The sequence below is a fragment of the Ictidomys tridecemlineatus genome, chromosome 2 (assembly GCF_052094955.1).
Source record: "Ictidomys tridecemlineatus isolate mIctTri1 chromosome 2, mIctTri1.hap1, whole genome shotgun sequence".
NCBI classification, from domain to species: Eukaryota; Metazoa; Chordata; class Mammalia; order Rodentia; family Sciuridae; genus Ictidomys; species Ictidomys tridecemlineatus.
In genome coordinates, this window is record NC_135478.1 from 42472352 (window position 1) to 42489675 (window position 17324).

The window sequence follows — 17324 nt, forward strand, 5'->3', positions numbered from 1 at the left end:
GGTTTTTCTGTTGTCCTCTTGTATTGGTCTGTTTTGTGTTGCCATAACAAAATAGTTGAGTACCTTATAAAGGAAAGAGATTTACTTAGCTCAGTTTTGGAGGTTAAGACCAAACAGCATGGCAAATAGCATCCTAGAAGGTGTGAGAGACAAGGTGAAACAAGGAGCAAGAGAGCCAGCAGGGACCTGTCTTGCTGTCTTTCTTTCTTTTATCTTTATCTTTTTTTTTTTTTTTGAGAGCAGAGCCTCTCCCTACTGGACCCCACCTCTTAGTTTCTACCACCTCTCACATGACCAAGCTGGGGTCCAAGCATCCAATATATAAATCCTCTGGGGATATGCTACAACTCATCCAAACCATGGCTCTCCCTAGCACCATGCCTGTGCCCACCATGTGTCACCAAACTTGTGCTTGGACTTCTGTCATGGGACCTATTGCTCTCAGAAGTGGGAATGTGAGAGGGAGTTGTCCAATAAGTCTCTAGGAAAAAAAAATAGATAGGAGAGAACATATTTCTTGGTGGACTTTGCTATATTTTCATCAGAACAAAGTATGTGTAGGTGTGTTGTATGTCTGTGTACATGGGGACGTACATGCATACATACATTCTTTCATTCTTGCCTGTGGATCTTTGTATTTGCCAAGCTTGTGGGACCATCTGGCTGCCTGGGGAATGACCACACAACCTTTAGCAGAAGTGACAGTTGTGATCAGGGAGGATCTCCAGGTTGGGATCTGAGCTCGTGCAGTTTTTATTTCAGTTGTGTTTGTGTCTGAGTAACGAGGTCAGCGTGACACAGCGGAGGTGGTCTCCTATCGTGCTCTTAAACAATCTGACATCTGTGGCTAGTGGAGTTGACATTTGAGATACTTCAGCATGTGGGCACAAGGGCTCTTGGCCTCCTACCTTGCAGTTAGAAAAGATTTGTGTATACATGCTCAGTGTATAAAACTACTTTTATGTGTTTATTTAACAAGCATGTGGAGCATGTGCTTAATCTTCTTTTTTTATTATTTTTTTTTACTGTTGACATTCTGTTTTGGTCCAAGTCCTAGTTATGTGTGTCCAAGAAATGAGGATGGTTTGGGATGATCAGAGTTCTGGAGATGGATAGTGGTTGTGGTTTGCACAATATTGTATATGTACTTTGACACTGTTATATACTTTAAAATGATTACAGTGGTAAACGTGATGCATATTTTACCACCTAAAAAAATAAAACGGGAGGAAAGCAAGAAGTTGAATAGTACTTGTGAGTTTTTCTGAGTGAAAGAAGCATACACCTTATCCTCAGGTTTCATCTCTCTCTGGTCCTTTGACTTGAAGGTTTGTTTTCCTCTGAAGGTGGAAGAGTTTCATTCCTGGTCTCTGTAAGTCAATTTTTCTGTTTTCCCTTTTCCAAGGACTCTTCCTATTATTTCCCAAGGAAAATATCCTGAGAGTGATGGATATAACACAGCCAGTCTAGGAATAATTGTAGATTTAACAAAAAAGATACAGATATTATAGAGAATTCTCATATTCCCTTCACCAAGTTTCCCATCTATTAATATCCTGTGTTACCATAGTACATTTGTCAAACTGAAAAATTGACACTGGTACATTACTGCTAATTAAACTACAGATTTTATTTGGATTTCATCAGTTTTTCTATTAATGTCTGTTTTCATTTCCGGGATCCAATCCAAGGTACTACACTGCATTTAGTTGCTTGATGGCTTCTTAAAAACTTAACTGGGGGCTGGGGCTGGGGTTCAGTGGTAGAACATTCGCCTCACAGGTGGAAAGCCCTGGGTTCGATCCTCAGCACTACATAAAAATAAAATAAAGGTCTTGTGTCCATCTACAACTTAAAAAAAAAATTAAAAAAAAAACAAAACTTGGCTCTCATGTCTTAGCTGCATCCCTGTTGTCTCCAGCAGTCAGAGTCCCCGTGGTTCAGTGCCTGTGAACACCACGTTGCTACACTCTTAAGAATTTGAATTTATTTCATCTTCATTCTTGGTATTTGAGACGATGCATCTCTGCTCAGTAATATCCTTTTATTCTTTCAGGAAATCCCATTGCAATGTTTGAGATTAGACCCCCTCAGCTCCCCCGTACTGTGGACAGGTGGGGTCCCCTGAAATAAGAGATGTTGTTTCTGAGAGATGTCACAGACCCGAGCTATTCTGAACCAAAAGGACATATAAATTTGACAGTCTGCCCACTTAACAGGATAATCACATAGTGAACAAATTTCTTTATACTTGCTTCCATAGGATGTGTCTCTATTGGGATTTCAAGAAGATAAGTTGGAGAGGGCATTATAAGTTTGTTAATAGAAGCAATAGACAGGGTGGCTCATGCCCTCCTCTGGAGCACACTTCCTTGAATTAACTTCAAGGATAATATACCCTCTTCCTTTTCTTCCTTTTTTCCTAGTTACCCCTCCTTGTTCTCTCTGCTGTTTCCTCCTCTTTTCTCCTTCACCTCTTCTTGGTACATGGTCTCAAAACTCAGTCCTGGATTCTTATTAACAAAGATCTCATCCAGTTTCATGCTTTAAAGGCCCCCTGTAAGCTGTTGACTCCCAAGTTTTTATCTCTGGTCATCTCTGTTGAAGTCCAGATTTGAAAGACTTTCAGCTGCACACCACGTCTCCACTGGAATGTCAGCTGGCTAGGTCAATGTCAACACCTCTGAACCTGAATTAGCGATTGCCACCACTCCAAGCCTGGGCCCCCTAAGCTTTCCCCCTTATAGTGTGGCAATTTCATCTATTCTCCAGTTCCTAGGGCAAGGACCCTTGGGATCATTAGCTTTCTTCCTTTCACCCCCTAAAACCTCTCCACAGAGAAATTATGAAGATTCTAACTTGAAAATGTAGCCAGATTCTAGCCAGTCCACTCTGAGCCACTGTCTTCTCTGCTCTGGACCCCTGAGGTGGTCTCTTGTCTCCCTGCCCACAGCCAGAGAGAGCTTTTAAAAACTCAGCTTATTGTACTTAAATACCCTTCAGGGCTTCCCATCATTCCGTCTTCCCCATGGCCTGTAGGTCTACAGTATCTAGTTCCTCATGGGCTGAGAGAGAGCAGCTCACAACATTCCCAGGGTGAAGGACATTGCAGCCTGGTAAGTTACCTGGAGGCTCACCACTGGCAAATGACCCTCGTCTAGTTAGCCCCAGAACCTGCAGCCTCCAACTAATAAATCTGGTGGGATTTACCAAATTGGGGCTGAGGAGTAGTGAGGCAGTACATTTTACTGTTAGCCAGGCTGTCCTCAGAGCACCTTTATTTAATTGGAGACCATTGGTGTTAAATTTCAGACAAGGTAGACTTGAGGGAGTTTTGCTGGTAGTCAGTCCTGCATCTCTAGAAATGTGTTCTGTGTCCTTCCTTTTTCTTACTGTTTTAACCCAGTTATCTCTGTCCTTGCCAGAAGTGGGGGCCATCTGGGCCTCAATGCAGAGGAAGTATGGTGGCTTCCCATATCTTTTTCTAGGATTCTTATGATTTAGCTCTGAGGTATCCCCCAAAAAGCATGTGTGTGAGGTAATGCAAGAAAGTTCAGGTTGGGTTAAGAGAGCCTTGACCTAATCAGTGGATTACTCCCTGGACAGGTGTTAACTGAGTGATAACTGTAGACAGGTATGGGGTACCTGGAGGAGGTAGGTCATTGGGGGCATGCTTTGGGGTATATATTTTGTCTCTGGTAAGGGGAGCTGTCTCTCTCTCGGCTTCCTAGTTGCTGTATCCTGAGCTACTTGCCTCTGTCACACTTTTCCGCTGTGATGTTTTTGCCTTGTCTCGGGCCCAGAGCAATAGTGCCGTCTATCTGTGCTCTGAGACCGCTGAAACTGTGAGCCCCCAAATAACCTTTTCCTTCTCTAATTGTTTTGTCGGGTCTTTTGGTCACAGTAGTAGAATAGCTGGCTAAAACAGAAATGATACAATGGTATAAGGGCAACATAACTGGCATTTCTCCTTCCCTGTGGGAGGTAGCAGGAACCTGCTCAGCTGGGAGTTTCAGGTTAGCTCTTCTTCCTTAGAAACTTAATTGACTTCACAGTCTCTCTTCCCTTCTGTGGTGGTTCCTTGGATGGCCACGCCTTGGCCCCTGGAGGCCACTTCTAGGAGATGTTCGTTTCTCTGCCCCAGGTGGCTCCTGCTCTCGGGTGTCTAGCTGGATCTTGTGGGTCTAAGTGTCCATCAGTGAGAGGCCCATTCTGAGCACAGCATTGCCAAGTCCTCCGCCTCAGGAACAATATTAGTTTTCTGTGCTCTGAAGTGCATTCTTGCCATACCTAGGGGCTCAAAACAAATGCATTGATTATCTCACTATTTAGATAGCCTAACTGGGTGATGATCCACTTCCAAGCTCCCTGGAAGGGTTGCTGACAGTTTATTTCCTTATAGTTATGGAACTGAGATCCTGTATTCTTGCAGTTATGGGCCAGGGGCTACCCACAGTTCCTTGCCATGTGACCTCTCACAACATGACAGTGTCCTCCTTCAGGGCAGCTAGGGGAATCTCTAGCTCTAGCCTGCAAAGTGGAGTCTTAGAATAGAATGTGGCCAGAGGAGTGGCATCCCATCTCCTTACCCTGTGCCACTGAGTATGAGCAAGTCCTGGGTCTTGTGCCCACTCAGGGGAGGGGAATGCTCAAAGGTGTGGACTCAAGGAGGTGAGGACCATTGCAGGGGTCGCCTTAGGAAGTGTGTACCTTGGCAACCACATTACCTCCCCACCTGGTGCCCAGGAGCCCTGTAGGCAAGCTTTGCTAGTGGATCCTCCTATAGAGTTAGTGGCAGGGAGAGAGGGTGTTTGTGTGACTGCGACCCTCTACCCAGCTCTCGCCCCTCCTGGGCCATAGCTGTACCCTCATGAAGCACAGACTTCCAGGGCAGCTGGTGTCTGTCCTCAGAGGATTCAGTGACCCTTACCACCTCTTCCTCGGTGTCATCATCCTTTTATTTCAAATTGAGGTGCAAATTCCTAAAGGTAAGGGAAGGCTTACCAGTTGCTCATAATGTTCTTCCAGTGTGCACTGGGTTTGCTTTTCCAAGAAACCATCTGCTGAGATATAATCTATTCAGAGTACATGTAGAAAATTTGTAATTTCTATTCTTGTTGATCCTCATCCTCCTTCAGTTCAGATATGACTGTGGTGATTATTTTGTGACATGAGCCAGAGCTGACTTTATTGTTATAGAACTTTTTCCAGAACCAAAGATAGTAGCTATTAACTTCTCCTGGGCTAAAGATCATACCATATGAATCTGGGTTATGGGTTGCTTACAGAGAGACTCATCGTCTCTCCAGTTGTTTTATGATTGTTTTGTTGAGTTGATATGGCACTGACTTATTTTTTTTGTGTGTGTGTGTTACCAGGAAGTGAAGCTGGCGTGCGGTGAGGGTGCTCTACCACTGAGCCACATCCCCAGCTCTTCTTATTTTTTTTTTTTATGTTGAGATAGAATCTCACTAAGTTGTCCAAGCTGACCTCAAACTTATGATCCTTTTGCCTCAGCCTCCCCAGTTGCTGGGATTATAGGCATGAGCCACATCCCAGTGTATGGACTGGCTTTAAAATGATTAAAAATATTCAATCTAATCATTTAAAATCTCAGTGGATATTTATCACATTGTAGAGTCTGACTCTAGTCTCCATGTGACAGAACACCTCAGATTTTACATTGAGAACTCCCAGCCCTATCCCAGTCTTTGTTGTTTGAGACCCCCATATGATACATATGACATCAAGTCTTGGCTAAGTGTTCTCTTTTAAAGTCTGGACTCTTATCCTCATTTCTCCCTCTTAGAAGATCTAAAACAGGAGTCTAGCCTCTGACCAAGTATTAAGGCAAGAAGGCTAGGGTTCAGAATTGAATTATTGTGTTAGAATTAGTTTATTCCAGGTTAACCAGTTTAAAATCATTTATTCTTTTACATTTCAAACATATGCACCTCATTACTATACCCCAGAAAGGATACGTTAGAAGGAAAAATTTAAAAAAATATGCTATTGAAGTTTGCTTACCGAGCCACGGTTGCACACCTGCGGAAAAGCAAATCCTCTTTCATTTTTTTTCATTTTTAAATTTCATGTAAATCATACCCAGATGGTTAATGGTAGCATAAATTGCTTTTAATGCTACATAAGAATCTTGGAAATTCATTTAAAAAAATCGTAAAAATCCGCATTCAGAAACTGGTGAGATGTCTGTGTCTCAGAAGTGCAGTGTGAAGAATTGTCTGACCAGGAGTGGCAGGGGCCCCTTTTCTGTGGAGCGGAGGTGGCCGGGAGGCCCCTGCTCACTCCTCTACCAGGGCAGAGTGGCTGTGTATGTGGTGTTAGCCCTGCAAGGGGAGCCCAGAGCCCTGGTCTCCAGCCTTCTGGAGGACAGGGTGTGTTGTGTTGATCTCTAACTGCCCCTCTTTGTTCTGGTTGGACCAGTGGAATCCCCTTCAATTTCCCACAACCGTGTGGTTTCCAGAAGCTCCCCAGACCTACCCTATTGGTGTCATTTAGAAGCCTAAGAAGGGATGACTCTGAAGAGTGAGGCTCACCTCAGTGACCGCTTGCTGCTGGTTCTCCTGAATGGTGTACAGGATTGGGCTGTGAGCTGTACATGTTTCCATGGTGGGGATGCAGGGGGGAGCCCTGTGTGCGGAGACGGCAGGGGGGAGCCCTGTGTGCGGAGACGGCAGGGCATGCTGGCAAGCCTCTCCCCAAACCAAAAGCCTTTACTTCACACCACCCTTCACAGTCACTTGTCCCAGAATTTCTACCTTGAGTTGCCTCATGGTCTTTCTTTGAAGCATTTTTTTAATTTTGAGAGATGTTGCCTGATTGCCCTCTGTAGGGGTTGAACCTTTTCAAAGTCTTTTTAAAATTAATTTTCAAAGTAATATATGATTATTTTCTCCTAATTTAAAAAATGAAAAAAATGTAGAAATTTATGACTAAAATGTCTTTGAATTGGCACCCCATCCCACCCCAAATCCTAGGTCCTAACTAGACCCTCCCCATGTCTGGAGGTAACTGCTGTTATTGACTTGGAGTGTGTCTTACTAGATCTTTTCCTGTGCCCTGGAAGAGAATCCAATGGGTCATATATTCCTGGAGTGTCTGTGTGTGTTACTTACTGTATAAGCCATATTATACTGAACCTACCATTCTGTAGTGAGGTTTTCCATGTCTTGGAGGTCGTCTTATGTCATAGAACTGTATATATTCTTTGAGTTGTGGACCATAAATTATTTTTTAGCTATTTTCTGGGAATAAAAGGGGGTCTTCACTAAACATTCAGTGATTTCTTTTTTGGCTGTGGGGGGGGAAATACAGGAGATTGAATCCAGGGGCACTTGAGCACTGAGCCACATCTCCAGCCCTATAGTTTGTATTTTATTTAGAGACAGGGTCTCACTGAGTTGCTTAGTGCTTTGCTTTTATCGAGGCTGGCTTTGAACTCAAAATCCTCCTGCTTCAGCCTCCTGAGTTGCTGGGATTACGGGCATGTGCCACTGCGCCTGGCCCCCTGATTTAAAACAAACAAACAAAATATATCCTGCAACATCTTAGTCTTTGTGTATTTCTCTTTTCAGATCTCAGAAGACTGATCTTCACAATGAAGGTTACATCTTGGAATTAGATTGCTGTTCCTCCTTAGACCACTTGACAGACCAAAAAATCATCCCAGAGTTTATTAAGAAGGTGAGTGCTGTGGGCAGGACTCAGTCCCTCAGGTTCACAGAGCATCTGCCTGAGTGACCAGTCAGGCGAGCATGTTTGGGGAAGATCAGACACACTCCAGAGACCTTTCGGGGAGCTGTGACCTAGATCCCTGACCAGTGCTCCTAGGGAGCTTCTGCTCCCATACATGGTTCAGGCTGTAGTTTGCTCTGGAAAGGTGGCTGCCCCTCCATCCCAGCTGGTATGGGGACATGCCAAAGTTCATGGCCACTGACCTGTAGTTGTATCAGGGAGCATTCCCTGAAGCAGGGAATTCTCATCCGCCCAGCAGTGTGTCTAGTTTTGAGCTTGTCTTTATACCATATGAGGTTCTGTGCCTAATTGCAGGGTCCACTTGAGTTTCTGTACAACATTTACTGCAGAAAGAATGTCCTTGTCCAAAACCGGGCTGAGTACTTCCTTAGTGTTTATCCTTCGTTACCCAGTCTTCCAAAGTTCAGCTGTGAGTCACTTAATGATGGGTATGTGTTTGAGAACTGCGTCACTGGGAGATTTCTCACTGTGCAAACATTATGGAGTGTGCTTACACTAACCTGCATGGTGCAGGTCTGAAACTCGACAGGGCCTCTTAAAAACCGTGGAGCATGAGTCTGCTGCAGGCATCACATGGCACACATTTTACAATAAACTTTTAATTTTATCTAAGTAAATGAGGTACGGGTACGCTATAAAATAAAGATAAAATATGGTTTGTTAAATGAACCAGTAACATAGTCATTTATTATCCATTTTATGTACTGTTTATATTTATGTGATTTACTTCTACAGGGCTGATAGTGCAGTAGGTTTATTTATACCAGCACTGGCACAAACATGGAGTGTGTGGTTCTGTGATGTTAGGGTGGCTATGGCATCTGTAGGCAATAGGAGTTTTTCCATTGTCATCTTCTGGTACCACAGTGATATATGTAGTCTATCACTGACCAAAATGTCCATGACTGTAATTGACAATTCAGTGCCCTGTACAGGTAGATGTTGTTTGTTTGAGGCCCAATCAGCCAGTTAGTGAATTCATTAATAGCATTGGCTTTGAACTTTGGGCCAGGATTTAGAGAACAAACTAATAGCTGTGGTGCCTCCTTGGCATTGTCTTAGTGGGCAGACGGACCCTGCTGATGAGCATTGCCAGGAGGGAAGCAGCCGGGCTGAGGAGCAAGTGGATGCCAGGTCATGTGTGGACCAGACATCTGGACAGTGCCTCAAGCTGAGGTGGGAGGATGAGGCAGAGTCCATGGGGCAGCAGCTATGCTGGGGCAGGCTGGGGAGCCTCCAAGCAAGGCCTGACATAGGGTGAGTGGAATCAAAAGATCAGAAGTGGAGCTGGGGTTGTGACTCAGTGGTAGAATTTTGCTTAGCACGTGTGAGGCACTGGGTTTAACCCTCAGCACCACAGAAATAAAAAAAAAAGGTATTATGATCACCTACAATTTAAAAAAATTTAAAAAGATTAATTTGAAAATATCACAAGGGCCACTATAAAAACAGAGATGGTTGGGACTAGCAAGAGAGCGCTGGCACTTGACTGTTTTTAAAAACAACAAAAAGTGAGAAGTTATTGTGAGGAGTTTTGCAAATGAAATAATTAAAGGATATTTGTTTTCTTCCTGCCCTCTCAACATTTATTGAGCATTCACTGTCTCCGGCCCCGCCCCTCCAGGGCCTTGGTAATAACTACTCCTATGGAAAAAAGCTAAGACCTGTAGATCAGGAATCAGATGATGTCTTAGGTCAGAATTTCTGGTACTTCTACTAAGATGGTGATAGAACTCAGATGATGATTTGGGAATGGGGGGGGGATGTAGGTTTTGTTTACATAAACCTAAGTTTGAGAACACACGTATTTTCCTGACTCATGTAGATGTTGTATAAATAGGGCCATCTTTTTTTGGATTGCTGCAATCACTATTCCCTAGTCAACTTGGGTGCGGGCTCCTGGAGTGGGAAATGGCTTGATGGTCTGAAGGCTGAGGAGACATAATTTTGCAAATGGGTATTGTAATTAAGGATGAGATGCTTGGAATATATGAGGAATGTCTGGATAAGATAAGGACCTGAGGCTCTCTCTACTTTATCAAATATGCTCTTGGAAAACATGTGATATTGTGCCTTGATCTCAACCAAACCAGACCATCACAGGACTGACCATTGCATTGCACCTGTGTGGGTGTTAAAGAATCCATAGTCTAATTTATGGGCCACTTGGATGCCATGTTCCTCATATACTGGAGTAGAGATGGACATCTTTCCAACAGAAGATAACCCCAAAGTCATGGGTTTTATGCCCTGGGGGACATTAGCCAGTCTTATGGTTTGGATATATGGTGTCCTGCAAAAGCTCACGTGAACATTGCTGAATGTTCAGAGGCCAAGTGATTAGGTTGTGAGGGCTATGACCTAATCAGTGGGTTAATCCATTTGATGGATTAATAATTTGAATGGATTACTGGGTGGTAACTGTAGGCAGGTGGGGAGTGGCTGGAGGAAGTGGGTCACTGGGGGTGTGCTCTGGGGGGATCATGTTTTGTGCCTGCCTCCTAGCATTCTCTCTGCTTCCTGATTGCTCTGAGTTGAGTAGCTTTCTCTTCCATGCCCTTCCACTATGATGTTTTGCCTTCTCTTGGGCCCAGAGCAATGGAATTGGTCAACCATGAACTGAGACTTTTGAAACCATGAACCCAAAATAAACTTTTTTTTCTCCTTGAAGTTATTTTTGTCAGGTATTTTGGTCAGTGACCGAGAAAAATAGCTTTTGTTGAGATTTTATCCCAGAATCTTTTTTTTTTTTAACATTCGTTAGTGTACATGGGTGTATATACCAGTATCCGAAGACCTTAGTTAATTTGTTTAATAAATGATTGACACCTGCTCATTCTGTACTTGTATAAGAATTCTGTTTTTTAACATTTGGAAATGGTATATTTTAGAGCTCACCGTGACACTCTGCTACTGTTGTACCCTTGGCTTCCATATAAAAATTATTGGATTGGCTCAGACTAGACAACTTGCACAGAAGGGCAGCTCTGAGATTTCTGATCTGGAGCTCATCACCAGATGTGTATCCCCGAGTCTCTTACCTCTCAACAGAAAGGTGATTTATGATCTTTGCTTCCTTGGAGGAGCCAGCTCTGTTGAGGTCACCCCCTCATTTATCCCCACCCTGTATCTCCACCCTGTCTGGATAAGATCTGGGCTTGGAAGGATTCAGCATCTCTGGCTGTCAATCTGGGCTTTAGATTCTGGGCCAGTGGCCTTGACAACCCAAGAAGATGGACAAAATGATGTGACTGGGTGTGTTTCCCTCTGCTCTTCTTTTCTATCGTTGGACACAATTTCTAGAGAAAACACCACCTTCTTGTGCAAAGAGCAGAGGAAATCTAAGTGCTCCTCTCCAGGGCCTGTGGCTATTCCAGTGATGGCAGAATTTTGTGTGTAAATTTTCCTGTCGTTACACAGGTAGAAGAACACAGGTGCTTCCTGAGAAGTAGGCTGAAAGCCATTTGTTCTTTCTTGTAAATATTTAATGAATAGCTTAGGCCCTGTTTACATATGTATGGTGACACTTGTTAATTGCCATTCAGTTAGGCCAGATGAAGCTGTGTCACTGGCGGCTACAGCTTGCGGTCATTGCTTTTTACGTGGGTCATTATTTTGTGTGAAATAATGGCTCCCGTTCCTGTGACAAGTAGATTTGTCTTAGGATGAGATGGTAATTAACTCATTGTACCACCGTGCAGGATAAGCTCAGATTCTTCTCTGCACACTAGAATTAAACCCATTAGATTTTTTTTTTCTTCTTAAGAACAATGTCCCGGTATTATTATTTTTTTTTTTTTGCACCAAATGTTTTAAATTGGCCAGAACCTTTGACTATAGAACAGGAATAGAAAGAGGGAGAGGAGATTTCATTATTTCTCATAATTAGGAAAAATGGTCATTTGTATCTGTGTCGTGTAAAATTAGCTGGAGATGTCACAATTCACAGCTCCTCTCCATCATGGTCTTTTCATGGAGCGTGAAGTTGTGTTAAGGTGACTCCTTTTCCTTTGTAGTCATGAGGTCTCGGGGTTTGGCTGGTCAGATGAGATCCGGGTTACTATGTTTTGTTTATCCCGCTGTGCTTTAGCTAGCCAGCCTTTATGGAAATTATTTATTATGGACCACAGAACATTTAAAACACAGGGTTATGACAGATTTGGGGAGAATGTTTTCCAAGCCCCAGGGCTTGGGTGCTCAAGGGATGAAGACTTGAGAGGCTATGGAAAGCGATAGTGTCCCCAGAATTCCTCTGGGATGAGGACTTGGCCCTTGTCCCCCAAGGTACATCTGGAGGCTGTCTTGTGTGGCTGGTAGGTCTGTGGGAGCCTGCTGGGACTTGCTACTCTTCAGGGATCCCAGAGGATCATCAAGAAGACTGATAGAGTGAAGAGTCTGCGTGTTCATTCCAGTGACAGGACAGTCTTTGGAGCTTCTTGGGGCAGCGCATGTATGTTTGGAAGGCAGTTTAGTTTTCAGATTCATTCATACATTTTCTCACTTGTGCTTCACAATAATTCTTGTCAAGAAGCCAGGCTGGCAGTGATATCTTCTTTCTAGACTTAAAGAAACTAAGCTAGGAGGGGACGAGGCCTCTGCCCAGGGGCTAGGACTGATAACTGATGGATCCTGGATCCATCCCCTTCCTTGGACAGGCCTCAGTGGGCGGCAGAGGAACTTGGGAGCAGCAGGAAGGTTGTGTGGCCAGGTGGGCTGGGGAAGTTTGGGGAAAGGCGTGGGGTATGGAGTGAGGGATGGATGCTCCAAGGGGCTGAGGGGGAGGCTCACGGTGCCATCCTGGTGTGGAAAGGAGCATGAAGGAAGGCCTGGGGTTAAGAGTTAGCCAGGTCTTTTTGGTATTGAGTGGACAAAGGGTAAAAGGAGTCTGTCCTGTCGGGGTTCTTTTGATGATCTGGAAAGGCCCCACTAGGCTGAGCTCAAGTGAATCAGGTGGAATTTATCATGAGGATGCAGGAAATGACAGAGTCCCAGGACAGTTATACAGGAGACTTAAATATGGACCAGTGTTTTTTGTTTTTTGTGTTTTTTTTAATGTGTCAGTAGAGCAGAACCTAAGGGGAAAGCACTTTGCATGCATTATACCCATGGCCCTTATCACACTCCTAGCAAATCTTATCCTCATTTGACAGGTAAAGAAACTGAGGCACAGATCCATTCTACCCAAAATGGTAACTGTGAACAACAGGGCTGGGATTTGAACCCAGCCTTTCGGACTCTGAGACCACACTCATGGTCATTTGGCTATTCTACCTCTCCTGCATCGTATGTCCCTCTGGGGGCAAAGAGTGATGCTTTCTGAGCCTGAATGTGAGGTTGAGCATGACAGGCAGGTGGGTAACCTGTGTCTGGTGCACAGCTGGGGCTCTGGGCCTGGGTGTCCATGTTCTCTGGATGGAAGTTGCCTCATCCCACTCCTGTCCAAGCAGGACTTGGGCTTGTGCTTTCAGGCCCTCAGCATCGGGCTGTGTTCCTGGGAGTCACTTCCTTATATGGTAGAACCCATGACCCAAATGATCTGCTTAGGAACTAGGTGTGTCTTACACTGAGACTTTTCGGGGAAACCGAGGCCCATCCCTGCCTTGTCTGATGCCTGGGGAACACATGCTCAGAAGCTTGGCGACCTGGACTAAGCAAGATGCATTGCCCTTCAGACACCCAAATGCTGCTGTTGCTTCCCCAGCCTGCACACACAACCCAATTTCTAAAATCTCAATGGTTCCTCTTAATGCAACATAATCCCCAGGATTATAAAACCTTGTCCACAGTATATGAATGACTCCTTATTTACTCTCTGGTTGATCACTGAGTATTCAGAGCCTTGTTTCTATAAGTGCAGTGCACAGTCTTAATTTTAATTAACATAAGACGTTGGATCAGAGTGAACATTGTTACAAAGGCTTTCCTGTCTTTACTGTACCCCCATCAACTCCCAAACCAAGAGAATGGTGATGTTTAAAATAGAAAACTGGCGAGAGTTGAGAGAAAGTGAAAAAGAGGTGGGGGGTTTGCTGAATCCTGGAAATGAGGGTATTCTGAGTGTGTTAGAAAGCCCGAGGCTGGCAGAGGTTTTGCTGGGTGGGGGAGTCTTATTCACTGTTGTGTCTCCAGAACTAAATCAAAGATTATCAAGTCAGTGGATAAATTAAGAATTTTGAGGAAAAATCATGAAGACTTTGTGTCACACAAGGGAGGAGAGGAGCCTAAGAGGATTTGGGGACACTGAGATACAAGGTGGGATCACCTATGAGGATGGGCATGAGCCTTTTGCAGATAGAAAGGTGGTAAGATTGGTGATGGACATGTCAAGGGACCAATGAGACCCTGGAGGGAACATTCCAGAGACTTTTGTGGCTTTGGGGATAGAACTTGGGAGGAGGCTAGGATTGGAGATGCAGTTGCAAACTCAGGAGGCCCACAGGAGCCAGGCAGGTGAAGACAATGAGGAAACATGAGGATGTGTTGTCTGGATGGCACGTGCCCATCCTAAAGGGCAGCCACCCCTAGGCAATACGGCTCATTGTCACCTGGTAGAAAAATATAGCCAGCATTATGAGATTTCTTGTTTGATTGGTTAGTTGTTTGGCTTTGTTTTGAAGAAGTTGATGGTGTTTATCTTCTTGTTGGGAAGTCTCTTGGTTTTTTTAATGTGAGCCCATAGATCAATTTTAAAAATACTGCAAGATCTAGACCAGAATTTTTCAAACTGTCTGCAGTAAAGGAGCAGGGATTCCCCCCCCCCCAGTACGTTACAAAGCAATATTTTTGTGTCACTCGGAGGAGAAAAAGAACTTTGACAAAGTAGGAGGGGAAACGGGAGAGTAGGATGTTGTAGAATCCGAGGGAAGAGCTTGCCTCAAGAAGAAACCAGAGCTGGGTGTGGTGGTGCACAACTCTAATCCCACTGACTTGGGAGGACTGCAAATTTAAGGCCCACCTGGACAACTTGGGTGAGACCTTGTCTCAAAAATAAAAAGGGCTAGGGTTGTAGCACAGAGAGAGAGTGTGCTCCTGGGTTTAATCCCCAGTACAAACAAACAGAACCAGATAACAGTTTTTAAATTGGGAAAACACTCAAGTCAGAAGGACCTATTAGACTTGGATGTTACCCCAAACCTCAGTCTTGCAAGAGTGATTGTTGTGGGTGGGGGGTCACCCTCAGGAGCTGCCCTGCCAGAGTTTAAGAGTAACTATATAGAGTTAATCTATATAGTTGGCCTGGACTAAGCATTGCCCTTTAGACACCCAAATGCTGCTATTGCTACCCCAGCCTGCATAAACAATCCAATTTCTAAAATCTCAATGGTTCCTCTTAATGCAACATAATCCCTAGGATTATAAAACCTTGTCCACAGTGTATGAATGACTCCTCATTTACTTTCTGGATGATTATTGAGTATTCAGAGCCTCATTTCTATATGTGCAGTGCACAGTCTTAATTTCAAATAGCATAAGACATTGGTTCAGAGTGAACATTGTTACAAAGGCTTTCCTGTCTTTACTGTACCCCCATCAACCCCCAAACCAAGAAAATGGTGATGTTTAAAACAGAAATCTGAGAGTGGTGAGAGAGAGTGTTGGCTGCAACAGGTCCAGGTAGAAGGAAATCATGTTTTAAGGTAAGAGATTTGAGCCCTTTTAAAGCTAGAAATTCTAGTAGTGAGGGAAAAGTTAATAAAGTCAGAGATGATAAAAAGATGGAGACTGGCCAGGGTGGGATGAGATTGCAGAGGGGGGCATCTGCTGTGCACTTGGGAATGGACACTCCTTCCTTTGTGTGGCAGGGAGGAGGTAGGAGGAAGGTTACAGGCTTAGATTTTCATGGTGGGGGAGATGATGGAAGAACTACTACCCAGAGGCCTCCTTTTTCTTATAAAGTTCCTCTCCCCAGCCCTAGCATTTCTTGATCCTCTGACCTCCTGCTATTTTTATTGTCCTGTGATCTTTCTGTTCTGTCCAGAGAGATTAGCTGAAGTCAGCTTGAGCCTACAGGGAGGCAGGAGGTCGTAAGCTTGGATCAGTCACTCCCTAAAAAGGGGATATGTTCTTGCATTTAATTTCTTCCTCCTTTGCATGAACCCATGACCCAGTACCACTGGGTTAGAGCTCATTCTTGTTTCTCTGAAAGGATCTTGCGAGGCCTATTCCGTGGCAGTATGAACATGCCTTAACCAGTATGGGTCCTGTCCTGGTCCCATGAAGCTTACAGACTAGTGGAGAACAGAAATGTGGAGTGGAGAGTCATGTGACAGATGTATAATGGAAGGTTGGAGGGTGCCCTGGAGTTGTGTGGGCAGGGACCCTGTGCAGGCTGGCAATGGGAGTCGGGGACAGTCACTGAAGTGTTTGCACCTAGATCAGAGGCATAGGTTGTGAGGACTGGAATAGTTTGGACAAAGGCCATGTGGTGGGAGGGAGAGCCTTCTGTTTTAGGACAGAAAGGAGATTTCTGTGCCTTGACCACAGAGAATGGAGGGTTGAGTGACATGGGATGAGGCTGGAGAGTTACCCAGGGTAACTTCCCAGTGCAGAAGCTCTCAGTCCAGGTTAAGGATTTGGGTCTTTGTCCTAAAGTGCAGTCGAGAAGGATTCCAGTGACCCAGTGACATTTTGGAAAGATCAGAACAGCTGTGGGTAGTTCCTGGATTGCGGCAGGAGGGCATTATTGGTAGCTCCTTTGTGGAGAAACTCTCATGGACTGTTAAGAGATTGCAGCTTAGCTCAGGTGGTGGAGATGCACAGGGGTGGGTAGATTTGAAGCGTGGTCTGGGAAATGGGAGCATGGTTGCAAGGGAGGGGACTGGGCTGATGAACTTGTACAGGAGGACGTGCGGGTGGGGGGGGTTGCTGAGATAGGATGAGTATAAAACTGCCCAGGGCAGGGGTCTGGGCTGGAGACAATGGCTGAAGGGTAGTGGTTGAAACTGTGGTCATGGATGAACTCACCCAGGAAGGAAGAGAGCTTAGGACTGAGCCTGGGGAATTCCAGCATTTACTGTGGGGCAGAGAAAGCAGACAAAGTACACTCAAGAGGCAGGAGGGAGAAGTGAGGGGTGATGTCAAGGGAGGAAGGGCTACAGCAGGGGGGAATTGCCACTACCGTCAGTGCCCAAGGGCTGACAGGCAGAAACGGCCATCACTGGAGGGCCACTAAGTCACCAGCAATCCCCGCGGAAGCTGTTTGGGTGGCTTCAACCCTCCCCGTACATATATTTTCAAAGCCTGATTCAGAATATCTCTGGGTTCCAGTAAAAATCCACTGCCCTTGGCCCCATGGAACTTATGTGTTCCTGTGTTATCTGACAGTAGTTCTGAAGTTTTGTCTTAAATTTAAAAAAAAAAAAAAAAAGGTCTCCATTGGTTTTGGGATTATCTTCATTGTTCTCCTTAATGTAATAATTTATTAAACAATAGAATTTTAATAGCCCACCAGGGGATTGGAACTTGCTTGTGTAAAACATTACCATTTTATGTAACTTTTAGCCTTCAGAGGGTGTGTCACATGAAATAATAACAATGAAAGAACTTGT

The 17324-nt window shown here is 44.6% G+C and overlaps 1 protein-coding gene across 2 annotated transcripts in view; it reads left to right on the forward strand.

Annotated features, from left to right (window-relative positions):
- Rftn1 (raftlin, lipid raft linker 1) overlaps positions 1 to 17324 on the forward strand; it is a 195489-nt gene that overhangs the window by 100194 nt on the left and 77971 nt on the right. For both annotated transcript variants that reach the window (XM_005317250.5, XM_040289832.2), the window contains one exon: positions 7596 to 7704. In XM_005317250.5, coding sequence (XP_005317307.2) covers positions 7596 to 7704 — 109 coding nt within the window. The remainder of the gene's footprint in view (positions 1 to 7595; positions 7705 to 17324) is intronic.